The sequence below is a fragment of the Equus caballus genome, chromosome 14 (genome assembly GCF_041296265.1).
Source record: "Equus caballus isolate H_3958 breed thoroughbred chromosome 14, TB-T2T, whole genome shotgun sequence".
NCBI lineage: Eukaryota > Metazoa > Chordata > Mammalia > Perissodactyla > Equidae > Equus > Equus caballus.
The window spans coordinates 13,836,770-13,863,811 of NC_091697.1; the positions used below are offsets into that span (position 1 = coordinate 13,836,770).

General features: G+C 47.5%; 1 protein-coding gene across 50 annotated transcripts in view; it reads right to left on the minus strand.

Moving 5' to 3' along the window:
* Positions 1-27,042, minus strand: part of LOC138917406 (olfactory receptor 2AE1-like) — a 407,962-nt gene that overhangs the window by 50,396 nt on the left and 330,524 nt on the right. For 9 of the 50 annotated variants that reach the window (XM_070233603.1, XM_070233624.1, XM_070233616.1 and 6 more), the window contains 2 exons: positions 10,522-10,597; positions 6,609-10,182 (listed from right to left, as the gene is read on the minus strand). Coding sequence is in view for 6 of the 50 variants with exons in the window: in XM_070233643.1 (XP_070089744.1) it covers positions 3,242-3,344; positions 6,609-6,784; positions 6,864-6,957; positions 7,663-7,749; positions 8,304-8,380; positions 10,137-10,182; positions 10,522-10,597 (659 nt within the window). In the remaining 44 variants the exon portion in view is untranslated. Of the gene's footprint in view, positions 1-2,923; positions 3,345-3,485; positions 10,183-10,521; positions 10,598-27,042 lie in introns of those variants that run through there. The other 41 variants (XM_070233641.1, XM_070233637.1, XM_070233610.1 and 38 more) reach the window with 39 other exon arrangements.

Sequence of the window (27,042 nt, forward strand, 5' to 3'; positions counted from 1 at the left end):
GGCAGCCCCAGGGGTCTGTGCAGAGAAGGGGCTGTGAGATGGCCAGGGTCAGGGTTCAGGGTCCTCAAGGGTCGAGGGGTTAAGACTTGGGGTAGGGATGCTAAGACCTGACAGGTGACAATCCTCAGCAGAACTTCCCCAGGGCACATCCCTCCAGCTGGAGAACAAGTGGGCAGAGCTGAAGAATCCCTGTGCCCAGCCCATGGGCTCATACAGAGCCGATTTTCAGGGTCTGTCTTCCTAATTGGGGGGCAACAGAATTCCTACATGAAGTCTTTTCTTTGGTCTGGGAATCCAAGTCCAGTACCTGCCCCAGCACTGTCTGCACCACAACAGCCTTGGCCCTGCCTGCAGGCTGTCCAGGTGCCTGGTCTGTGCTGGGCAGTGGTTTTCAGTGGATTCCTGGACCCTGGAGGGCCTGGTGTCCGGGGAGGGCCTTCATGGGCAAGATGGGGCAGAACAAGTGGAATCTTAACCGAATCCTGCAAACCACACTTCCCATGGGACAGGACCCTGTATGGACCCCAGGAAGACCACAGACTTTCTCAGAGAGGCAGCTGGCATCCTGGGGACTCAAGTCCCTGCGGTCAAACCACCATGCTTTACTCCCCACGTGGACTTCATTCTGGGTGGAGCCCAAGGAGCATCCCTGAAATGAAACCACCCCAAACAGGTCCAGGTCTGAGGTCCTAGCTGTCGTGGCCTCAAAGCAATGGGTGGACAGACAGAACGAAGAGTAAGAAGCGGACCCCACATAGAGTTCATCGTTCCTACAGACAGGACCCTTCTATTTCTCCCTTTCTCCTCTGGCTTGTTTACCTGATTTCTTGCTCAGTTGGTTCCTCTGAGAATTGGCCACTGAGCCGGGTAAGAGAGCAAGAGGGGCCTTGGGGTTGATACCTGAGAAAGATCAGGAGGGAGGAAGCCAAATGAGGCAGGAGACTCTCCAAGGAGCCGAGCTGGCCCAGCGGGGAGTTGGGAGCCATGGCTGCCCATGGAGGAGCCTGCATGGTGGAAAGGCCAGCTCAGCACTCTCCTCCCCAAACTCCCAATGGGCTCGGTCCTGGGGTGCTGCCACTGGTGTCTTTAGCCAACTGTCATCCTTGCAGCTCACTGGCAGGCTCTCTCCTGAAGGGGCTCAGAGCGTCACCCTGCGTGGACACTATAGCCCACCTGTCATGTCCTGAGCGCATGTAAACACCTCTGCTCACCTTTAGGGAGCAGCTCCTCCAGGTCCTGGGAATCCTCCTTTCAAGAGGACACTCAGAAGAGAGAAAACAGCGGTCAAACCACAGCCCCTGACCCACTGTAGCTGGTCCTAGGGCCAGACTGACCCACACAGCCACCCTTCAGTAGTTGCTTCTCTATGCCACACACCCTGAGACCCCCTCCATCTCAGTGGGGCCCAGATGGATGACCCAGTTGTTCCTGTTTACTTGCTGGTTGGAGGGCAGCGTATGTCTACTCATGCTCACCACACATGGGAGCACCACGTCTGCACAGATGAGCACTCGACCCCTGACCTCTAGTTAAGAAGGGGTTGGGAAGAACCATCTAGAGCAGGAATCAGGCTGGTCTCCTCCCGAGGGACCCAGTTCAGGTCAGCTCTGCACTTAAAAGGCCCTGCTGTGCAACTCAGCAGAAGGAAATGACTCCCCACTGCCGAGGAGCTGCCTCTGTGGGGGCTCACTGACCTCAACTCACCCCTTCTAGGGTCAGCCTCGAGGGGACCCAGGCCACAGGTGGGGATTGCCTAGGCCACTTGGCCAGCTACCATCACTGACCACTGCACTTTCGCTCCACATCAAGTTCAGAAACTCCACACAACTCCTGCCATCTCCTTCTGAGAGGCACAACCTCACCCTCACCCCCGTCACTAATTCCAGAATATTTTCATCACCCCATAAAGACTCCTCAGGCTTTAGCAGTCACTTCTCATTCCTCCCTCTTCTGTGACCCCTGGCAATCACTAATCTACTTCCTATCTCCCTAGATTTGCCAACTCTGAACATTCTCATAAATGGAATCCTGCAATATGTGGCCTTTGGTGTCTGCCTTCTTCCACCCAGTATCACGTTTCCAAGGTCCATCCACGTTGCAGCTGTGTCAGAACTTCATTTGCTTTATGAGTGAATGAGATCCCATTGCTTGGATAGATCGCATTTGGTCATCCATTCTTCAGCTGGTGGACATCAGGGTTGTTTCCACCCTTTGACTACTGTGAATAGTCAAACCTGACCTTTGTCGGGACCACCATCAGCGGTGATGAACGTCCAGCAGAGGAGCAACATGGCCAGGGCTGGAGGGTTCTGGGGCCTGGTGAAGGTGGAATCATGAATCCTTTGGAGCAGGAACTGGGTACCTACCTGCACTTGGTTAGGGTCTCAGTCCTGTTATTCTGAGCCCCACATGGACCTGGGCCAGAGTTTTCTCTTGTGTCCTTGGTGACATCTCCCAGGCACAGCAGAGCATCTTCCTGCCCTCTAGTGGAGTGGGGACCTCAGTGAGGCCTTGGACAGGTTTTCCATTCACCATAGGTCCCTCCACCCTTTTCAGCAAGAACTGTACCGGGTAGCAGTGGGAATGTTGTGGAGCCTTCTCCTTACCATACCCAGGCACACACACACACACACACACACTACAGACACACTTGCTGCACAATGTAAACACAGAGAGACACATACGCAATTGTGCACATGCACACACTCAGACAGATACACAGAGACTATTATGCACACAGAGAGACATATACACACATGTGCATGTGCACACGTGTGTACATGTCTACATACGGATATACATGTGCACAAATGAACATGTAAATTTGTGTACAAATGCATACACGAATGCACACATAGACAGACAGACACATATGCAGATACACATACATGCACACACACACTTAAGCACACATCCACAGGGACAAGATGATGCCATTTGCATTTGGTGGAAAGTTCTGGGAGCAAAATGGAGGAGGAATGAGGGACAGGGAAAGCAGAGGCCACTCAGGATATTTCAGTCAGAGATCTCATCCCAATACTTCCAAGTCTCGAGGTAGGAAAGGGGCAGCAGCAGCAGAGGGAGGAGGTGGACTGCGGGCATGCATCTGAGCAAGGCCCCAGGTGGTGTGGGGAACAGAAGTGAAGGGTACAGAGGGTCAGTGAGGTCTCCCAGGGTCTCACTGGGAGCAGTGATGAGAATACAGAACACAGGAGCCAGGGTACATTTGAGAGGAAGGAGATCAATTCCGCCTGCAGGGAGAAAGGCAACTGCAATGGGAGCCGTGGGCATCCTTGTGGAGATGTTTAGAGCGGGCTGGATGCTTTGCTTGGAGTTCAGGAGGTCTGGCGGGAAAGGGGAGGTGAGGGGACGTCAGCTCCAAGGTGGGATCTGTAGCCTGGACTGGACCAACTCTCCCAGGGATGCTCGAGGGACGGGGCTTGTCGAGGATCCCTGGGGCTCGTACAATAAAGGCCAAGGCGAGGTGGAGGATACACACAAGGAAGCCATTGTTTATCTTGCTAACTCTCAATGCAGATGTTTACTACTTCCCATTCTGATGACATTCTCCCTTCCAGATATGTTTTTTTCAGAAGGAATCAAACCCAAGAGTAATGATGGCTAATTACAAAAATTTAAGAACATCCATTCACAGGATCCAAACAATATAATCACCAACTACACGGCAAACTTGAAGGGCCTTTATGAAGGTCAGGGAGTGGCAGGATCCTGTCTCCAGGTCAGCCTAAGCCAGAGGATAAAAGGGCAGCTGGCAGGCCAGGTGAGCAGGGAACAGATATAGGGGCTCCCACTGGGCCATGCAGCCCTCCCTCCTGAAAGCATGGCTAAGTCTGCTCTCTGTGCTATGAGAAGAGGGGACCCAGTTTATTCCCACCCACACTGAAAAGGTGAGGTGAGAATGTCAGTAGGGATGAGCAGTTGGCCTGTACAGGCCCCAGGTCAGCCACCTTCACTGGCTTAGAGTCTCAATTCTGTTATTCTGAGCATCAGGTGAGCTTGGGCCAGAGTTTCCTCTCGTGTCTTTGGTGATGTCTCCCGGGGAGAGCAGAGCATCTTCCTGACCACTGCCTGAGTGGGCAGTTCAGTGAGGCCTTGGACAGATTTTCATCCACCATAGGTCCCTGCCAACCCCTTACTTCTGGTGAAATTATGGGCAAGTCAGGTAGCCTTTCTAAGATGTAGTTTCTTCAGCAAAGTCATGGTTTGGAAGGAACTTTGCATATTTTAAGTCTACCTATTAATGTGAAGAATGTTGTCCCTATTATGTGCTTATATTTTGCAAGGTACTACACTGTGGTCAATATTAAAAGTCAAACACATTATTATCAAACATGTTATAAATTTCCAAAATCCATAGTGCTGTTGAAACAATATTTGAGGTCTGCAAATATCTAGATGACACCAAGTTCCCAGTCCCTACACGGGGACCATCACAGCCTCACCTCCCTGGGACCCCTCTGTGCCTCTTCTTGGTATTTTTGTGACCTGGACCGCCCTGACACTCGGCCTTGGGCTCCAGGCCTCCCTAACACCTCACCTCCCACTAAAGAGTCCAGCGTTTCTTCCCCCTCTCTGCCCATTTGTCTCCCCATGTCCACCTTTCCTCTCTGGGTGATTGTCAGCTTTCCAGCCTAACTCTTGTCCACCTGGGCCTGAGGAGACAAGTGGCCCCCTCTCTTTGCCTTTTCTCTGGTATATGCCCATGTCTGGATCTTCCCTCTCCCTCACCCATGAAAGGATTGTTTCATTCAGTCCTGAGATTTAACCTCAGCCTCTCAAGGAACGTGAGCCGCAGAAGACACAGGGATGAGGCAGGAGCTGGTGCTGGGAAACCAGATCCTGGTGGGTGGCCATGTCCAAGATCTTGGGAATAGCATGAGTATGTGTGCTCATCATCGGAACAAAACTGCACTTGATTTCAGGGGACAGAGCTTGACAATGGTAATGGTTTAGAGGATCTGGAGCCCTCAATAGTGTCAGGGCAGAGGAAGGGCCGGCAACACAGTCATAATAATTTTTATCCTATGTTCCCAAATTACCTAGTAAATGGATAGAGAGATGGTGAATAAATGGATAGTGGGTGGATGAATGGATAGTGGATGGTTGATGGAAGGACTGAAGGATGGTGGGTGGATAGTAGGTGGATGGATTGATAGTAGGTAGTGAATGTATGGTGAAAGGATGGAAGGATGGTGGATGGATGGTGGGTGGATGGATGGATGGTGGTTAGGTGGGTGATGGATGGATAGTGGATAGATGAGTAGATGGATAGATAGATCAATGTATGGAAGGATGGATAGATGTTGCATGGATGGGGGATAAATGACAGGATTTTGAATGGATAGTGGGAGGAGGGATGGATGATGGCTGCCTGGCTGGATAGTGTATAGATGAGTAGACGACTGGATGGATGGATAGATGAGGGATGCATGGTGGATAAACAGGTGGATGGATGGATGGATGGATGAATGGATGAATGGCTAGATGGATGGAAGGATGATGGATGGATGGATAATGGATGGATGGTGAATGAATGGATGAACAGATGAGGGATAGATGAATGGATGAATAAATGGTGGATGGATGGCTTGCGGATGTGTGCACGATGGATGGTGGATAGATGGATGGATGGATGGATGGCTAGATGGATGGATGAATGAATACCTATGAGGCAACGATTGCCAAGGCACACTTGGACACTTCTAAGGTAAGTGAGTCTAATCCAATTGAGCATCACTGTGAGCTCTATGCACATCTGCTCCATCTACTGCTCTTCCTTTCTCGTCCCTTCCTTATTCTGGATTGGGGAGATGTCCAATTCTGACAAGGTTGTGGTCCTTTCACAGTTCTCCTCTCAATGAGCTCATCAACAGCCCCTCCCCTTCAGGATATTAGGGTCTTCGCAGTTTCTGTGGAAATCTCATCGGACATTTCCCACTAGTGTCAGCTTCCTCAGCTGACGCGATGGGACGGCAGACTCAAGTGGAGGGACAACTTGCTGTTTGCCTCTCGTATCTCCATCAACCATATGATCTCTTTCCTTGTTTCACCTGACTTCACAGCCCACTTTCCTGAGCTATGGACATCTGCTCTGATATTAGTCATTTTAAAGACATCTGGGCTCAGTCCCTTCAATCTTGTTACATTTTTCTCCATAAAGCCCTTATTACCGACATCTTTTTTCCCAAGCTTTCAGGAAAATGGTATACAAAGTGCTGAGCAGGAACCATTGATATCACCAGAGTAAAGTGATGCCATCCCTGCCACCCTTCGGCTTCAGAATGAACTTCAAGGTTTTTGGAATTCAGAACGCACAACATGGGGGTGTCCCTCCCTCTCGTCCCACCCCTGAGCTCCCCAATACCAATCCTGGGGTACTGGAAACAGGCCTCATCTCCTACCTGCACATTGGAGCCAGGCAGTGGCCTGCCATATAGGTCCTATGTCTTCTAATTATTAATGTGCTGGTGTTTCTAGGACACTTCACACGATAAAGATGGTGGTGGTGTTAATGAAAATAAGGGAGAGTCACCACCATGTACTAAGAACTAATTACAGTGTGGTTCCCTGGGTAATGCTTTACTTGCCTTCTCTCATTCACAACCCGCAAAAGCCCAGTGCTGTGGGTATTTGAGGAAGTGGAGGCTTCACAGTTCTCACATGAGCTGGAAGGTGAATAGACTGATAGGCACTGGGGATCTCTGAGCCCAGAGTGCGAGCTCTGGACTGGCTTCTGCTGAGACAAAGAACAGAGGCCTCTTGTCTACAAGACAGGTGGGCAAATGGGCCAGGGGCAGCCATTGTCATCCTCTTGTACCCAGTGGGGCCCCTGGTGGACTCACCTGGCAGCTCAACTCTGTAAGCGAGATGGGCAAGGAAGAGGTTTGGGGTATTCTCCATAGCACACCAACAGCCTCTCTAGGATCCTGTTGGGAACTGTCAGCAAGACAAGAATTATGTGTCCTTAGACTAGGCCTTATGGGGGAATTGTGAAAGTCACTTAGTGAGAGGCAAAATGCTCTGTTCCTCAGGGGGAAGTGGGGCTAGTCAGGGCATTGACTGTTCCGTTAGCTCATTCCATTCAGCCTACCAGATGTGCTGGGTGTTGTTTACACCATCCTGGGCACTGAAGACAAGGTAAATAAGATGAGGTCCCCACTCAAACTTTCAAAGTCTTCTTGAGTGGCAGATGGGCAAGCTTTACCCAAGAGGAATGCCAGTCCTGAAGCCTGCAACCCACAGCCTCACTGTGCTTGAGATGGGAGGACTTCACCCAGGAGTGATCTCCTGGCTGAGGTTGGGGGAGGAGGAGTTTGCAAGATTCACTGGACAGTCTCCTGACCATCCATGCTATGCAGCCACATCAGCAATGCCTGGGGACATTTGTGAGGGAGGTCACGGAGGTTCACATGCTTCAGGAGATCATGGCAGTAGAGTGTGATGAGAGGTGATGACAGGGGCTATGGGATTGAAACTATCCTTTCATTTTTTTCCAGCAAAGATGCTGCGGAACCCCAGTTCAGTGTCCTTGGTGTATTGGGGTGGGACTGACAAGGCAGGGGCTGGGCTTAATGGATAAAATGGTGGCACAACCCTGGGTTGGAAGAGGCAGGATAGGCATTGAGAGAATGAGGAGCGTGCCCTTTGGTTGACAAGTCAGTATTCACACCCTGGAAACCTTGGGATGCTTCCAATGCCAGAACAGATCTCGAAGGCAGCTCCTGTTTTCTAGGAAGGCAAGTGGATGCAAACTGTTTATAATGCCCTTTGTGGAATCATTGCCTCAAAATTCAAAATCTGGTAGTGGCCACTGGCTCAACTGCATGGATGGCCTTGGCTTCCAGGGGGCAGCACTTTTGCTGGAATGTGCCAGGTGACCACCCAGTCTGTGAATCTGGGTGAACCACCATGTGACAGACTCAGCTCCTACTGTACTGTGGAAACCTCAGATCTCTACTTGGGGAGACAGTTTTTCCTTCACTGCTCAGAGCTGTCAATCATCCTGGCTCCTCCCCACCCATAGCTCATGTTCTTTCCACACCCCATCCAAGGACCAACTTTCTCCAGTTTTCCAAAGCCCGGGCACGCCCTTCCGTGATCACCCCTCCACCTGTGAACCTGTCTCGCTGCAGCTGGCCTCGTGCCCAGGGACAGGACAATTGTGCTTCCCCGGCCTCACAGGATCCCCACCCTCAGGGGACACAAAAGTTGCTGGTACAGAGCCTGTCACCTCCTCTTATTTCATTCAGAGACCAGGTCAGGAAGTCTCAAGTTCAGGTCACCTGTTCCTAAGCTCCTGCAGCATTTGAGAGAACTCGTGAAAACAAGCCTCCGGCAGCCTTGACTGATGACAGCGATCCTGAGGCCAGCAAAGAGACGCAGGGTGGACAGCCTCCCTGCCGGCCACCAGCCGTCTCCACTCTGCACTGCTGGGGTCTGGGCCTGCATCCCTCCTGGCCACGCAACTCCCTGCATCGGGGTTTCCCCCACGTCTGCTCTTCCTCCTTCAGGCATTAGGACCTTCCCCAACCCCACAGGCCACAAGGAGTCCAACATGGCTCTAACCCATGTCACCTCCAGGGTGGCAACCCACCATCAACGTCTGGTTCATCCTGGAGAGAGACCATGGTATCGAGTGCTTCAGGGACAAGATGAATAATCAGGGCATGAAGATGATGAAGCTCTTGAGTGGGGCTCTCCACAGAGCAGGAGGCACCTTAGGGACAGTGGCATGGCCACAGAGAAGGGGCTGCCCACAAGGGCTGGCACCTCTGGCAGCTGTGCTCAGCCATTGGGCCAAACTGCACCCTATGCGCTGATCAGGGTCCCTGTGTGTGTGTGTGTTCATGTGTGTGTGTGTTCGGGTGTCTGTATAAGTCTTCACTGTCTGTCTCTTCACCATCACTGCGACTCGACCCTTCTTGGTCACTCTGCCATCCACCCAGATGATCCTTCTGACATCCTGGACCCTCAGGGCCCTCTCCACCCTCCTTCACTCAACCCCTGCCACCCACTACCCTGGCCTCACTCCACACATATAAACCTCTCCAGCATGACTGATAACCCATTTCAGGCCAACCCCTTCCAGTCGGCACCCAGTGGTGTCTTTGCAGCCCAGTCACTGTGGGCTCCCTCTCCTCACTCCTCCTCAGCCACTGGGTCTCCCCATCTGCAAACTTGGCCCCACGTTCACTCTCCTTCCCCTCCATCACGTCCTTTCTTCCTCTGCAGACACTGAGCTCCGGGACAGCCCCACGCTCCTGACCTGTAGCTCTGACCGACCCCTTCCACGGTCCTGGCCAGGTGAAATCCACCCTGGGAACCCAACTCTCTGCCTCCTCCGCATCTGCCCCCAGCCGGGAAAGGGGCAGAGGCTGGTGCAGTGAGGGCTGGTCCCACCTTCACATCACAACCACAGACTACAAGGGCCCTCAGTGCTGCCCACACCTCTCCCAGTGTCCCCAGAGGACCTCATTTCTCCCTGTTCTACATACATTTCACACATTCCTTCTCTCCTCACCATACACCCTGCCTCCCTGTGCAGGACAAATCTTCACCCCACACAAGACTCAGTGCCTGGATTGTGTGCACTATATGTGTACATGGCTTGGTGGGGCAGGATGTGGGTGTGACATACACATTGCCAGCTAAGAGGGGCCTGAGGTACAGCTTCTGAGACCCAGATTTCCCCAAGTAGAGGCCAAGCCCAGGAGGCTGGGAGAGACTGACATCCTAAGGGAGACAGAGTCCACACCAGGGGACTCTCCCTTCTCCAGGATGCACGTCTTGGGAAGGGGAATTCGTGCTCTAATGGTCCAGGCTGGGAAGACGGGGTTCCACTCAGGAGGGGCTAGGGGCTGATTCAGGGTGAGAGGGAGGAGAGTGGAGGCCCTTGGAGTCTGGGCACTGGCAGTCTGAGCCCCCTTCTCTTGATGCCCCCCCCCCAGCAAGCCATCGAATGTGGGGGTGTCCCTTAAGGACAGGCTGTGGCAGAGTGGACAGAGCACGCCTGAGCCCAGGGGGTTCCATCCTATCCCATCCACAGGGTGTGATTCTCTGCTCTCCAGGACACAGGGGGCTGCCTTTCATGTGGAGTCTTCAGATAAATGAACCACCTCAGGGTCCTCAGCCACGCAAGCAGCTCCTTGGCTCAGGCTACTTCTGTCCAAAATGGAAAAACGCACAATGAAGAATATAGAAACGACCTATAATCCCACCACCGATATCCAGCTCCCTTCACGCCCAGACCTGGTCCTTTGTGTTTGAATGGGGATCAAACCGGGAAATTTGTTTTTAAATTTTCGTGGCATTTCTATTGCCCTCCTGACTCTTCAATGTCCGAGCTGAAAGGACTAACCAATTAGAGATGACCTGGTTTAGTTCCCTTCCTGTGTTTACAGATGGGCAGGAACTGAGACAGGGAAGGATGGAGGGGCCCCAGGCCTTGGACCCTTCCTCCCGCACCTCAGCATCAGCTCTGCTCTGTCCCCTCAGGCTCACCTGGAGACTGTGTCTTGACTGGATCCCCCTCCTGCTCCTCCCTCTGCCACAGGACACCATCCACCAGCTCCCTCACCTAAAGAGATAAGAACAGCAAGAACAACTATAAAAGCCGTCATTCAAGGAGTTCTTGCCCTGTGCCAGCAAGGAGATAATTATCTCACTAAGTAAGAGGAACCAAAATTAACTCATTTTACAGATGAAGAAACCAAAGCCCACACGGTTAATCAATTGGCCAGGGTCTCTCTGACATAAGAAGAGGTTAAATCCAGGATATGAACCCACATCCATAATTCTGGAGTCTTGCACTAATAACTATGCCTTGGAACTAATCAGTAAAAAAGTCTATAATCATGTGATTGGATTTGCAATTTGGAGCATAGCATCCATACCAGAAAGTATGGAAATCGTACTTGCATAGCTCCATGAATTATCCAAGGGAACACACCCGGCAACCATACTCACAAGAAACAGAAGGTGACTAAGCCTCCAGTGGCCCCCTGATACACCGATCCCAGGTCACTGCCCTCACTCGCCCAAGGGGAACCAATATTCTAACTTATGAATTTGCTTTCCTTGTCTTGGAACTGTGTTTAAACAAAATCATGCAGAGTTTCTTCTTCTATGTCTGACTTCTTTCATTATGCTTGTAAGATTCATAAATTTTCTTGAATGTGGCTGTGGTTGATTTTTATTTCTGTATACAATTCCATTTTAAAACATATAACCCATTTTATTTATCCATGCCACTGCTGATGAACATTGGGTTGTTTCCAATTTGAGGAGGTGGAAAAAACCAAAGTAGTATCTTTAAAAGTACACATTTTTGTAAGAAAGTGATTTATATATACTTTGTAAGTATGGTCATGCATCGCGTAATGACGGGGATACATTCTGAGAAATGTGTCGTAAGGCGATTTTGTCGTTGTGCAAACATCATAGAGTGCACTTACACAAACCTAGATGGAATAGCCCGCCGCACACCTCAGCTATACGGCACCAGCATCAGATACACGGTGGATCATTGACCGAAACGATGTTATATGGCACACGACTGTACTGAAAAATTTAGGGAAGAACATACGCTAAACTATTAGTAAGAGTTATCTTTGGGTGAGAGGACTTTTTTGTGCTGTCAGCATTTTCTCATTGTCTTCACTGAGTATGTATTGCTTAAATAATAACAATTTAAGTGAAATCCTACTGTGTCCCAGGTGCCCCAACAAGCGCAGGGCAGTTAGGAAGACTAGGACCCGACCAGGACCAAAATGCAGGACTTGATAGTGAGACTGGCATCCAGACCAACTCGTGTTAGGATCAGGGTGACCCGGGGCAAGTGACTTAACTTTCCCTACCTCAGTTTCCTCCTGTGTAAAATGGGGATAAGAACAGTCTCGCTCCTGTTATTATGGAAACATGTTTATGATTTATTGAGTAAAATAAAATTTAATGGGTGTAGAGTTTCACATCTAGAAGATGAAAAAGTTCTGGAGATCTATTTCACAACAATGTGAATATATTTTACTGAACTTCAAAATGCTTAAGACGGTACATTTTATAGCATGGTTTTTTTTTTAACACAATAGAAGAGAAACAAATTAAACTACTTTAAAAAAGCATCCTCTCTCTCATGGGGTGGTCACGAGGACTGTTTTTGGGGAGATAACGCATATAAAAGTTCCTGGCGGGCATGATGAGCATGCTTGTTATGCTCCTCTACTCCATGCCAGGTAACTCTGCAGCAGGAGCGCTGGTGTCAGAGCTTTGCAACGAGGCAGTAATGTTATCACTACAATTTTAGCCAAAGTTCTGTTCACGAAAACACTTTTCCAAAGGTAATTGTTAACCTCAGGGGGCAAAAAAAATTCTTCGCTAGGAACAAAAGGGTGGCCGTGATGTCACTGAATAAACCACTGTGTCTGCGAGCAGCCCCTCTCTGCACAGACACGGCACAACCGAGGCAGAGGGTCAGAAGCATCCCTAAGCAAGACGATGGAGAAGGGTTGCCTTCCATCCCTCACACTGCCTTCAAATAGCCTAGGTTGAAGGGATTTTTCTGATCCCCTTATTTTTAAAAAATACACAGCCCAGGGCAATTCTCATGCCTTGGCTGCCCCATGCAGAGAGGGGAGGCTGAGTCACTGGGTCTCAGAAGCTGCGGGCTCACAGCAGGGCTTGGAAAATCAGTATCTGTCTCTGAAGTGATCCGAAGTGCTGAGACCTTTACCCCAAACGGCAGTAGGCAGACATTAGCAACAGTCTTTCACAGCCTTCGAAGATGTGGGTTTCCTTCCCAAACAGCCTCGAAAGGCAGCAACGGGAGCTATCCTCTAAGATGCAGACATCTAGAATTCGGCTGCAGAAGTGCTTTCCAGAGAATCCCAGCTCTGTCTGCAGACAGGCACAAGAGACAGCTGGACTCTGGGTGACTGTGGATGGACCTACACCTGAGCATCTCCTCTCTCAGAGAAGAGCACAGCACTGTGGCTAACAGAACACCCTAAATGCTTATCTTCGAATCTAGGTCCCGTCACTAATGACCTGTGAACCTTTGGGTATCATTCTTCCCCACTCTGTGCCTCAGTTTCCACATAACATACAGCACCTCTTACTCAACAGGGCTTGCCCTGAGGATTAGCTCAGACAAAGGAGGGGCAGGGACGCATCGGGGTTTTCTTTTAGTCACATAAGCACTCAAAGGAAGTTAGCTACTCTTCCTAAGAATGCCTAACATGCAAAAGCACAATTACTGGAAAGTGAAAATCACAAAAATTAACTTCCTGCATAATCTACTGGTTTTTAAATTTTGCCTTTTCCTGAAATAAAAGAGAATTTTGAGGAAGTCTTCAGACTCATCAAATCAGTCACAAGAAATCTGGATGAGCACTCTCTTTCTGAAAACCAGCGTTCAAATACATGGGCCCAACAGAGACTGGAGGACCAGCAATAAGTGGTATTGTGTTACTCCTCCTCGTTCCTCCAGCTCCTTCACCTCCACCCGGCAAACCCTTAAAGGGAAAGGTCTGTGGTCTTCTTCTCAGGGGAATGAGGAAAGAGCCAGACTCCTCCTCCACAGCCAGGACAGGGGCGGGACCAGGGGGATCCTGTCAGGGAAGGCTGGAGCCACAGAAAGTTCAAGAACCATACCGGAAAGTGACCTGGACCTGACAACTGACCCTGGGGCTTCACAAGCCCAAGGTCCACGAGTTCCCAAGGCTTCCCTAGAGAGAGCACCTTCAAGAGACACCTTTAACACAATACACACGCACACACACAAACGCACACACAGAGGAAGACAACGTCATTGTGTGCTAATGAGAAACCCAAAAAGTACACGAAGTATTTTTAAATACAACCTATTTTTAAACAAAACATCAAGACACTAGATTTAATAAAGGAATTTTTTTCTCCCAAAATGTGGATTTCTATAAAAACTCTTACAAAAGCATAAAAGACTGAATCACACTTAAATCTATATCGTAGGCCTTACCACAAATGAAAGGAGGAAAATGACACAGAAGCAGGATGTTCTAGAAATTCCGGGCAATCTAGTTGTTGTATTAAGACTGATGAAACACCAAATCATTTCTCCCTCTCCACTTGAAGTGAATCTGGGCAGGAAGATGAACGTACGAAACCATTTCACTAGCTATTTGAGGAATTCTCTTGTAAAATGTACAATCCCTTTACATTTTCCCAGGCAGCTGCTAGGGGTTGCTAAGGAAGTGATGGAAATAGAAAATATTCTAAGTAAATAATTAGTGATTTCTGAGGGGCAGGTTCTTTAGATATTTTTCTCAGAATTGAACAGCTCTTAGGCACAGAGACTAGACAAGTTTCCTTTCTTGCTTTCTCTCTCTCTCTCTCCCCTTTCTTTCCTTCCTTTCTTTCTGTGTTAAAGAAGAGATGCAGAGTCTCCAAGCAGTGAGCTGGCAGAGGGAGATCTGGAGCCATTCTACTTGTGCCCACCTCAGGAGAGCCACAGAAGAGGATCCGGGTCCCCCATCTCCACGCAAGCCAGCAGAACTCTCGGGATGTCTGTTTTATTCATTGGTACTTCGGTGAAAGATGACGTTTGAACAGTAGAGTCTCAAAACAGACATCTGTTGTTTTGGCACCAGCGTGCATTTCCCTTCTTTGATGACCGTCTGCTGGCTTTGCTTTGGGAAAATGCCCGCATTTCATCCTCTGTGCCCGCAGGGGAACTGCCTCCCACCTCTGCTCCAGGGAGGCAGTGCCTCAAACCCCACACCCCCTCTGGCACCAAGAACTGCTTGCTGGATGTGCACGTGACCCCTAAGGAAGCAATGAGCTACCCTGAGGCGTTAGCAGAGACTTCTGGGACAAAGATGGTACACTTTTCCTACTCCATTTGGGGCAAGAAAATTGGGCTGGCACCTGCTTATGACCACAAGGGGACAGGTTTTAAGAAAGCAGCCAACCACCTCAGAGGCAGCAGAATCCAGAAGTGGGAGATCCAGTGACACTGTTTAAGCCCTAATGAGGCCACCCCTTCCCAGGACTTCTCAGATACATAAGCCATTAAATTCTTTTTCTTTTTCTTTTCTTTGGTGAGGAAGATTGGCCTTGAGCTAACATCTGTTGCCAATCTCCCTCTTTTTACTGGAGGAAGACTGTCCCTGAGCTAACATCTATGGAATCTTCCTCTATTTTTTGTATGCAGACACGGCCACAGCGTGGCTTGATGACCAGTGTGTAGGTCCGCGCCTAGGATCCGAACCTACAAACCCCAGGCCACAGAAGTGGAGCACGCCAGCTTAACCACCACACCACCAGGCCGACCCCTAAATTCTTTTTTGATTCATGCTTATTTCAGATTTCACCTGGAATTTCCGTGTGTTATAACCAGAAGAATCCTACCCAATAGATTTCTGCAGCTAAAGCTAAGTTTCAAAACACTGGGAAAGATTTTCTTTAAAAGTGCTCTAACATACCATGACTTGGGGCAATTTCTTCCTCCTGGAGGATGAGAGGTAAAGGGACTGAAAAGAGACACAAAGCCAAGAAAATCTAGGAGCATCAAGGCCAAGAGTTGAAGGTAAACCAAAACACTAGACTTTCAACCCAGCAATTCATAAGTGAATGAGAACCAGTCAGTACGGACAGAACAAACTCTCTGTTTCACGCTAAATAAGGAAATCAGCGGTTCTGGGTGAGGTCATGCGGTTTGTTGGTTGAACCTGTCATGCGATTCTCAGAATCTAAGTGGGTAGTTTACCTATTTAATATTGGGCATATATGTTATAATAATAATTTCTAATATTAAATGTCTTAACATAGATTTATGGTAACGTGGTATGTTCATTGTCCATATTCAGACAGTAACAGGAATATTCTCTCTGTATCTGAACACAAATGAAAAACTAGCTAGAAAGTGGGTAGAGAACAAAAGATACTCAACTATACTTGAGTTTGCTTTAAACATTGCTTTTGGTGTTTGTTTATCATTTACTGAAAGTGAGCCTTTCCTAAAGCGTCTTATTTTCAGGGGCAAATGTGGAGGGTTAACCTAGCTTGGAAGGAGCAAGGAGCCACGCACATCCCACATCTCAGGAAAACGCCTCACTCCGGACTCAGCCTGTATCGCATCACCACCCCCTAGAGGCAGTCTACTTAAATAACAGGAACGGCTAAGAGTTACCTAAGCATCTTTTCAATTGACCACAGCAACATCGAGGTCATTTTGTGCCCCCAGATCAAAGCAAGATCTTCCGTCAAGAATGGGGGGATTAAGAACCAAGAAATTAAGACACCAGAACGTTGGGTTGGGGTAGTGTAACTGGGGAACGTAGGCAAATATTAATGGCAATATTGTGTTTACCAGCATTTTCCAATGAGTGGAGCTCTTTCTTAGCACCAAGAATGTACAAGGGGAGTCCAGACAGTACAAGAAAAAGCCATATTGAGGAGGGAGGGACAGCCCAGCAGAGGCTCGAATGAAGGAGGGATGCAAGCCAAGAAATTATCTAAGGAAAAAGCATTAAAGGCAGAGCGGGCAACAAGTGCAAAGGTCCTGAGGCAGGGCCATGTTTGGCTTCTCAGATACAGCAAGGAAGCTAATGCGGCTCAAGGAGAGGAGCACAGAGAAGATGACAAGTGAATGTGGCTGAAGAGGTTGGCAGGGTCAGATCCTGTAGGGCCTTGTAGATCATGGCCAGGACTTAGAAGTTTTCTCTAGGTTGACAACAAGCCATTGGAAAATTTAAATTAGGAGAGTGATGTGGCCTGCTTTATGTTCTAAAAGGATCACTTCCCCCAGCCACTGTGTGGAGAGCAGATTACAGAGGGCAAGAAAGTCAGCGGAACAAGAACAGAAGTCGGCTGCAGCAGCCTGGGCGAGGGATGAGGGGGTACCAAGGCAGGTGGTGCCAAATAAATAGATACACAGAGAAAGAGATATCTACTGATAGCTACCGACACACACATATACATAGACATGTATGGACATGCACGTCTATCTCCACCACAACAACACACTTATAGTATGATATAGTCTTTACAATGATTGAAGAAAATTATTTTTCACATAAAAAATCAATATAGGCAAATACATCTATATGGAAAAAGAAAAAATAAAGAAACTTGCAGGAATAATACTCACGACTGAAGTTTAGAAGATACCAAACTCTTGATATCAAAATACACACTATCAGAGCTTTGGGTAAATTTTATGTGTGCTCCTAAAATATCCTGTGACCTCCTAAAATAGTTCTGTGTTCCAACTGCAAAAAATAATTAAAAAAATACCTCGTCAATTTATTTCACCCTGCCAATTGGATTGACTTCGGATAGAAGAGAATAATGAAATACAGTATGACCACATCCTTGCGTGAGTTACTGTAGCAGACAGCTGACTGTCCCCAGACTCGTTCTCTCCTCCTTCCTGGGCACACAGACACTCAGTAAGTTCCCCAGAGTCCTCTGCAGCTGGAGGTGGCCATGCAACGAAGTCTCCCCAGCAGAAGGAGAGCGGAAGTTATGAGCGTCACTACTGCCTCACCTGCTGAAGAGGAATCCGCTCCCGGCCTTCTGCCCTCGCTGCTTCACGGTGGCTGCAATGCAGACAGGGTGCAGTCCCAGCTCCCATCACGCAGCAGAGAAAACTCTCTAAGGCAGGGGTTCTCGATCAGAGGGAGTTTTGGACCCCAGGGGACATTTGGTAACGTCTGGAGACATTTTTGGTTACTAAAACTGGGGGAGGGCCTAACTACTAGTGTCTGGCGGGGTAGAGGCCAGAGAGGCTGCTAAACATCTTACAATGCACAGGACAGCCCCCCGCAACAAAGACTTTCCTGGCCCCAAGTGTCACTGATGCCGAAGTGGAACCACCTTGCCGTTAGGCCATTTTTCTCAAACTTCGTGCATAATAATTACCCAAGTATTGTCTTAAAACATAAATTCTGCTTCAGAAAGTCTGGGATGGGATCTGAGATTCTGCTTTTCTAACAAGTTCCCTGGGGGGCTCTGGACGGCAGAGCAACCAGATGGGAAGAACAGAACGTGGGTCTCTGAACGGTCTCCTGGAGCACAGCTGCCCCCGCAAGACTGGCTGGAGTGCTCATGCACGGCTGCTGTTCAAACACACACGCCTGCACTCACTGTGGTCAGCTTGGGTCTCTCAGAGTGGCTGGTCGCCACGCAGCCCTGACTGCTACAAACTGTGAATATCAACTTTCGTTGCGTAGTAGAAAAATCATCATCTGTCTTACGGAAGCCACTGTGTTGGGGTCTCTTTGTTTTCACCCTAACTCGTACAGTTACCATCTGCAAATATTGGATGGGTACATCTTTTTTGCTGTTTGGCGAGAGAACTAAACAGCCCCAGAGGGGGTGTTTTCCAGAAAGGGAGACGAAGCAGAGGGAAGAAATGGAATGAGATGGAGACCGCTCGAGCTATCTGAGTAGAGCGTACTGCTGCTGTAACAAATGACCATTCACCGATGGCTTAACTGTTCTGGACGCCAGAACCCTGACACGGGTCTCCACGGGCTAAAATCAAAGTGTCCACACGCTGCGTTCCTCTGGAGGCTCTAAGCAAGGATGGATTTCCTTCCCTGTTCCCTAGCTTCTAGAAGCTTCCTGAATTCCTTGGCTCATGACCCCTTCCTCTATCTTCGAAGCCAGCAACAGCAGGTTAAGCCCCTCTCATGCTGCCATCCCTCTGACTCTCGCTCCGTGCCTCCCTCTTCCACTTAAAAGGACCCCTGGGATCACACTGGGCCCATCCAGATAATCCAGGATTATCTCCCATCTCAAGGTTAGCTGTCTAGAAATCATAATTCCATGTGCAACCTTAATTCCCCTTTGCCACATAATCTAGCATATTCACAGTTTCCGGAAATTAGGACGTGGTTATGGGGGGGGGCATTATTCTGCCTTCTATAGGTGAGAAAGTAGGTTAGTCAGGCAGCCAGAAGGTAAGAAGTTAATATGCCAACCTGGAAAAGAGACAGGGTGCAGAGAAAAATGAAATGATAGGTCATTTGAGAGTAAAATGGAAGAATCTCCTGGTCACTCCCAAAGTTCGGGAGCCGCAGCGCAATCCTAAGAAGCAAGTGTACCCCACCGCTCTGTACGTTTTCAGTACAAAAGAATGACGCATCAGTGGTCCTGAGCTGGGTGAAAGAGTGATGCAGACAGAGGTTCTCCAGAATTCCGGGATCTTTATGCAGTCTGCCCTAACGATGTTTGATATCCATAGTGTGTAATAGTTTCTGTAAATTAAACTTCTTAATCTAACTTTATGATAAGAATGCTCATCCTGTATTTCAGGTACTCCCTGGAGGACAATATTCCAGAAAACCAGTTACCTGGGGGAATTCACGAAAACGTGCATGGATTAATAACAACTAACAGACGTAGACAAAGCAGATCCCAGCACAGCATCATCATTCTATCCTTGCAAAAGCACCATGGAATTATTAGAGGCTGGTACTCCCATTTGAGAGATAAGAAAACAAAAGCTCAAAGGCTGAACACTTATCTATGTGCACAAGGCAAGGTAGACACAGAACTCAGACTCAAAGCCTTAATTCTGATTTCAGGTTCAGCTTTTTCTTTCAAAACACAACATGGCTCCAAACAGTCCAACTGCCCTGTGACAGAGGCGCTCAGGCAGTTAGGCTCAAATACTTCCTCAGCTCCAGTGACACCCAACCCTCCAGCCCCCTGCAGAAGGCTCAGCCAGGAGGCACCAGGAAGGGTGCCCCTGTACCTACAGTGAGTGACATATCAAACACGGGCCTCAGCGTAATGTTTTGATTGTTAAATGCCAACTATGTAATTTCGATAACGCATTTAGAGAAACATAATCCACTCTTAGAGCATAACGGTCTATCGGGAGTAATTGAACTCTTCTAAAACTTCGGCAGCATCAGCAACAAAGGCCAGGAACCAAAAGCCACGTGTTACAGTGAAGACACCTGGCTTGTGCCAGCCTGCTGTGTGACGCTGGGACTCCTGCCCGCCCTTCCAGGTCGCATTCGCTCTCTGTGTAACACTGGGATGAGAAAGTCTCGACTTCACGAGGCTGCAGTGAGGAATAAAGGAGGTGATGTCCTGTGCGGTAGGCAGCTTGTGGGAGACTGCTGAGCCCACATGGTTTGTTTGAGTGGGTTTCTCTTTCTTGTACCCAAAATAGTCTTGCAAAAATAGGACGTGAAAGAGCTGACAACAATTCTTAGCCAGAGTTCCCAAGAAACGTTAGTGTCATTTCTTTTCAGAAGCCTGGAGTTTTGCAAGAAAAGTTAGCACACAACAGGCCCTCCTTCCATTCAATAATTCATTGATTCAGAATTAGTGATTAATAAACTACCATGACGGAGTGCCTGCTGGGTGCTAAGCACTGTTCTGGGCGCCGGCAAGGAACGAGATGGACAAGACCCCCACTCTCATGTAATCTGCCTTCTGGTGAGGAAGAAGTAACTAAGTAGCATGATTTTGGAAAGCAGTAAATGCTCTGAAGAAAATAAAACAGCATCACAAGCTCAGACGTGGAAAAGGGTCTTTAAATTAGGTAACTGGGAGAGGTATTTTCCAGGAGCTGAAATTTGAGCCGACACCTGAAGGACAGATAAGGAGCCTAGGGTAGTTTAAGGATCTGGGACCGAGTATTTCAGGAGAAGGGAACAGTGGGAATGAGCCTGGTCCCAGAATGGAAGCCAGTGCCACAGTTTGCTGCTGGGTCCAGACCGCCTCAATTAGCCCATCTGGTAGGCAAGCAGTCCACCTGCATGCGGAAAATCACAAGCTCCTAGCAGGGAACGCCAGCAGTGATTATTCACTCCCGTGATGCTGGAAGACACCACCTCCAGTGGGAAAGAGATTTGAAACAAATAAAAGGAAATGCTGCATGTTTGTGACCAAACACCTGGGTCTGAATCTCAACTCCACATTTCGAGCAAGTTACTTGACCTCTCTGTGCCTCAACTCCCTCGCCTGTAAAATCACAGCGCCTATCTCGCCAGGTCCTCTGAAGACTGAATGACTCCACTGCTTGGAGCAGAGCCTGGTGCACACACAGGAATACAATATGTGTCTATCACCATGCTGTCACCACCACCACCACCATTATTCTTTCCCATCCACACCGTCATCTCCCTGTCCCATTGAGAATAACCATCACTTGTCCCTGACTGGACTTTTGCTTTGCAGCAACAGGAGTGCATGTAAATTTACTGATTTACACCAATTCAACTATTAATCCACATCTTGGCACAGTCCTACCACCCCTGAATTTGGGATAGAAAACAATCAGCACCCACCGCACTGTTTATGAATCTAAACAGTAACAGCTGTCTTACCATCTTCTCCGTAATGTGGAAAGTAAGGGAATTCTATAAATGAAGTACAACATTTTCGCCACGTTCATATAACCAATACTTTCAGACCACTCTCAAACACACCCTCAACTTAGCAGCAAAGAACTCTAATCAAAGGAGGAGGGAGGGGGGAGGGAGGAGGGAAGAGCCAGGGACAAGATGAGAGGGACGGAGGGAGGGAGGGGGGAGGGAGAAGGGAAGAGCCAGGGACAGGATGAGAGGGAGGGAGGGAGGAGGGAAGAGCCAGGGAGAGGATGAGAGGGAGGGAGGGAGGGAGGGAGGGAGGGGGGAGGGAGAAGGGAAGAGCCAGGGACAAGATGGGAGGGAGGGAGGGAGGAGGGAGGGAGAAGGGAAGAGCCAGGGACAAGATGAGAGGGAGGGAGGGAGGGGGGAGGGGGGAGGGAGAAGGGAAGAGCCAGGGACAAGATGAGAGGGAGGGAGGGGGGAGGGAAGAGCCAGGGACAAGATGAGAGGGAGGGAGGGAGGGAGGGGGGAGGGAGGAGGGAAGAGCCAGGGACAGGATGAGAGGGAGGGAGGGAGGGAGGGAGGGGGGAGGGAGAAGGGAAGAGCCAGGGACAAGATGAGAGGGAGGGAGGGAGGAGGGGGGAGGGATGGAAAAAAGACATGCTAGCCAAGAGAAAGAGGTCACTTTCCATTTACTCCTCTTTCTTTGATGCCCCTCCATAAAGTACTAAAATTTGGTTCTTACAAGTCCCTTGCAACTTTTGCTAAATATATTTCAAGTTATTCTGTTTGGTTGGCTGGTTCTATAAATAGAATATTTTCTCTCATTATATTTCCAAAATGGTTCGGGTAGGCATATAGGAAAACTACAGATTTTGCATAGTAATTTCCTCATCAATGCCCTTAATGAACCCTATTATTGTTTCTAATAGATTCATGGGGGGATTGGTTATCTTAGATTTTCCAAAAGAAATGAAATTACTGGCAAATGCTGATAATTCTACCTCCCCCTTTCTTATTCTTTTTTGTATCTAACTGCATCATCTATTAATTACTGAGCAATGGTAAATAATAGTGATGATAATGGGCATTCTAGTCTTGCTCTGGATTTAATGGGAATGTTTCTAGTATTACACCATTAAAGATGATGCTGGCTTTGGGGAAGATCCCATTTTATTAGGAGGTGTTCTAAAAATTAGAGATAGATGCTAATTTAATCACATGCCTTTTAGCATCCATCAAATAAATCATAGAATTTTTCTCATTTACCCGTACTAAGAATAAGCCAAATTATTAGATTTCCTAAGATTGAACCATCCTTCCATTCCTGGAATAAACCCCACTGTGTCAGGACTTTTATTACTTTGTGAGGTAACCATTCACTTGTCCGTTTCTCCACTCTGCAGGCTCTTTCAGGTCACCGGCCATGACTGATTCATGTCTGCCCCAGCACAAAGTTGACAGTCAATACATGGTTAATGAATAAATAAATGAATGAATAACTAAAATAACAAGTGCATGGAACCTCCCAATATTAACCCTTTGTCCCTCTTTCTGGGTTAAAATACTCAGAGAGATCATACACCTGTCCCAAGTAGATCTTTATAGGTTTAATAAACATGTGGCTAGACTGGTCCCCACTTCTAGCAACAGAACCCTTGAACACCTCATCTTCATGGGGAAACTATTCCCTATGGTCTCAGTGGGACTAGCCCTGGTTGCTTACTCCCCCCACCACTCCAGGCCAAAGGGGTGGCTACATCAGCCAGGCCCGATCAGGGTACTACACAACGACAGCTTTAGGAATGAGCACATGACCCAACCTGGACCACAGGCATCTCCAGGAATTTCTTGCAGAAGCTCTTAAGAAAAGTTTTTTCCAAATCACTTATCTACCCTAAGTTTCATGTAGCCTCATTATTAGTTATCTCAGTGATCAGACATCACAAATGTGAACTTACATTTATAAGTAAAGTACTTTGTTCAGTGTGCCCAGACATCTTTAGATCAGCAAAACTGTACTCATGAAAATATGGGTCTACGCTTCTCCTTTGGAGGCAATCCATCACGGAATCTTCTTGGCCTTCGGGAACTCAGCTTTGCTTGAATGTGTGGTCATTTCATATGGGCCTTTGTGGTGGAGCCGTCTGTGTTTTAATGGAGAAGTTATTTTCTTCTCTATGGTTTACTACTGCTTTTGGTTGAGGGTATTTTTACGTGAATAGAGCTAGCTGAAAATTTTCAAGAGACCAAGAAAAGAGACTATAAAATTTAGAAAATTTTATATTTCTGGAATTTGCAATAGCATTTACAATTCAACACAATGCAGAGGAAAACAATACACTAGAGACTTCCGTAATGGGGTTTAACAATTCTGTAATTTGGGGGAAAGCATAAACCTCTCAATTTAAAAAAAATGTATTACTTCCAAAAGAATTAAATAAACATATAATGTTTGTCTCGGGTTGCTGCTTACCATCTTGCCTAAAATGTAGTGAGATAATCTATCTGAGAATGAGGCAAGGTAGAGACAAACCCGGCAAAGAATGGAAAGAGACAGAGACCTTGTCAAATCACTCAAGCCCCTGGATTCAGCTTTTCCTGAAGCCACTTACCCCACAGACTTCCTAATTACATAAGCCAATAAAGCATCTTTTTTTTGTTTATAATAATTTAAGCTCAATTTCTATCATTCACAACCAAAAAAGTATTGCCTAATTGATGTGCTGCTTTGTTTCCCTGTAAATATGCTTTACACATTCTTAAATAAAGATTGAAAAAAAAAAAAGTAAAGGTAGGTAACCCTAACTAGTGAGTGTTAAGAAAAAAAAAAAATCAACCGCTTGCTTTTAATGAATGGCAAGATGGGCTGAAAAGCTCCCTTAGTGAATTATAATTTCAGACTGAAATTCCCAAGACAGTTACAGAGGAGCTTGTCAAACCGCAGAGACCAATGGAATCAAGAGATTACTTGAAAGATCGTTGGTTCAATCAGTTTCAGAAATAGCATCCATTATGCAAACCCAAAACCTTTAAAACTTTCTAACGTACAACCCTGGCAATCTCTCATTCACCTAAAGTCTCAAGGCCCCTCTCCTGACTCAATTTAAAACTAAAAATGCCTGGTATGATTTACAGAAGTTAAAATAATTAAGTCATGTTATGATGGCTGGAGAACTCCAGGGAAAGTGGCCAAATAGCAACGTAGGGAGTTTGGCGGGGTCTGCCAGAACAGTCCTGCCTTCTCCAGTGCCTTCAGCTCTGCAGAAAAATGGAAGGCAAAGCATGCCCTCAGCATTCTAAATGCCTCAGTCTCTCTCCACTGCAAGCGGCCTCCTTCCTACAGTGGGCTCAAGAAAATATGAGAAGGAAAGCCCCGAGAGCCTGCCCCCTTCCATCCCCCGTCCCCTTAGTGGAGAAGGCTGGCTGCAGGTACCCCAGGAAATCAGACTCTTCTCCTCCTTCGGCTCATGTCACAGTAGACCCAATTCTGGAATCGGTTTGGATTATTCTCAGGAGAGCTACTTAAGATCTGCTTCAGGGTTTGAGATCCCTCATTCAGACATAATCTTGAAATGAAAGATGATTTGCTAATGAAAAATGCATTACAGCTTTCTCTGTAGGGCCTTCTGTACTGATAGGCAAGATAAAAGGAAGGAATTGAAGGAAAATGAAGGAGAAATGCAAAGGAAAAGGAAAATTAGGAAAGAGAGAGAGGAGAGAAGGAGAAGAAGAAATTTATCATGTCATACACTCTGCGTGGGGGCACTTTTTAAGGGCCACTTCATTTCACCCTCACATAATCACTTACAAGTAAGTAACATTGAGCCCATTCTGCAGACAAAAAAATGGAGGCTTGGTGATATTAAGTAACTTGTCTAAGGTCACACAAGGAGGATGCAGTGGATTCTGACTCAGAGATACAAAAACTGGCTCCAAATAACGTTGCTCCTACAGTGCTCTCCTGCTTCCTCTGAAGGGTCTAACACAGACGTCTGCTCCAGAACCAAAGCATTTTAGTGGGCGAATGGGCCCTACGGAGACAATATAACCTCATCAGAAAAGAAACAGGGATTTAAAAAAAAAAGATGAAAAGAAAAGGAGAGAAAGAAACAATTTAATATAAGTAACCCAACGCCCAACAGAACTAGGATGGGGCAAGGCAAAGCCAGAACTCAATTTTTCTAACTCTCAGGTCTTACTCAATCCACCTGACCAGACCCTATTACATAAGTACAGTTTATCAATATGGATCAAATAGGGGACTGCCTCGTTAATGAGTGAAAAGCTGAAAATTTTCTCAACTTCCGGAAAATGTTCATTGGGAACAAATGGGAAATTTATTGGGGAATTGTCTTTTTCTGCCTCGATGTTCCTCTTTCTACCCAGCTCCTTTTGCTGTTGTTGCAATGTATCTGGGAGGTATTTGCCCCATGCTCTTGCAACATCTGCAAAGGGGGAAAACTGTAACCTAAAACAGCACACAGAAGCCACAATTCTGACAACCACAAAGGGTACGGGTGTGCCAGTTACTTTCCAAAATGAGTTTAAGCCAGAGCCACAGACTGGTAGCCGGCTGGCTGTACCGAGCCCACAGGTGGGTTTTGTTTGTCCGCAGTGCTGGCCCACACTGCGCTCGGAAGAAATTTCCGTCTGTTGCCAGCATTAAACACCAGATAATTTCACATCAAAAACTGGATTTCCAGTTTCTCTTACCAACTGGAAGATCTGATAACCCTGATGCCACATTTGCACGTGGAAAAGAGTAGCTGCCCCTTTAGACAGAGCTTGTGAGTCCCACTTTCTCCCCACCTGGTCTGTTTCACTCATTTATACAATCGCTGTGGGCCCAGAAGGCATGTGAGTTGGTGACCCTTGGTTTAAGAGGTTAAGCAGATGTAGACTGCAAAGCCAATCATTATTAGACTTTTCCTAAAAACACCCCCAATAACAGACTCTTCTCTCACTATTAAGACAGCTGTGACAGAAGGTAAGGCATATGAGACCAAAAGGATTTGAGAAATGGAAAAACCCAGTAGTTGAGTCCATTTGGATTTTTGGTCTAGGATACTCACTTTTTGCTTAGAAAATACATTCACTTTTATTATTTCATTTGTTCCTCTCAACAATCCTGCAAGGCAGGCATTATTCTCAGATAAACAAACTGAAAATGAGTGATGTTAAATCAGTTATCCAACCAAGATCATCTAACTAGTAAGTTGCAAAACCCAATTTTGTCCAGCTACAAACACCTTGCTTTTGAAATAATGAAAGAACACTCTGTAAGGCCATAAGGCCTGTTTCCACCTCAGGGCCTTTGTGCCTGCTGTTCCCTCTATTGGAAACCTCTCCACCTACATATCCACATGGAAGATTCTTACTCTTTCACTTCATTTACATCCCCTCCCCAGAGAGGTTTCCCCTAACCATTTGACTTAAAATAATATCTGTGCATGCACACACACACACCCCAATTACTCTCTAAACTCCTGCTTCTCAAAGTGAGGTTCAGGGATCAGCAGCATCAGCATCAACTGGGAAGTTAGAAATGCAGAGTCTGAGGCCCCTCCCCAGACCTGCTGAATCAGAATCTGCATGTTAACAACACCCCAGGTGATCCATGTGCATTTCAAGTTTAAAAAGCACTGCTCTACAGGAGCCCTGCCCACTGGAAATGCAATGGGAGTCACAAGTGTCATTTTAAGTTTTCTACAGC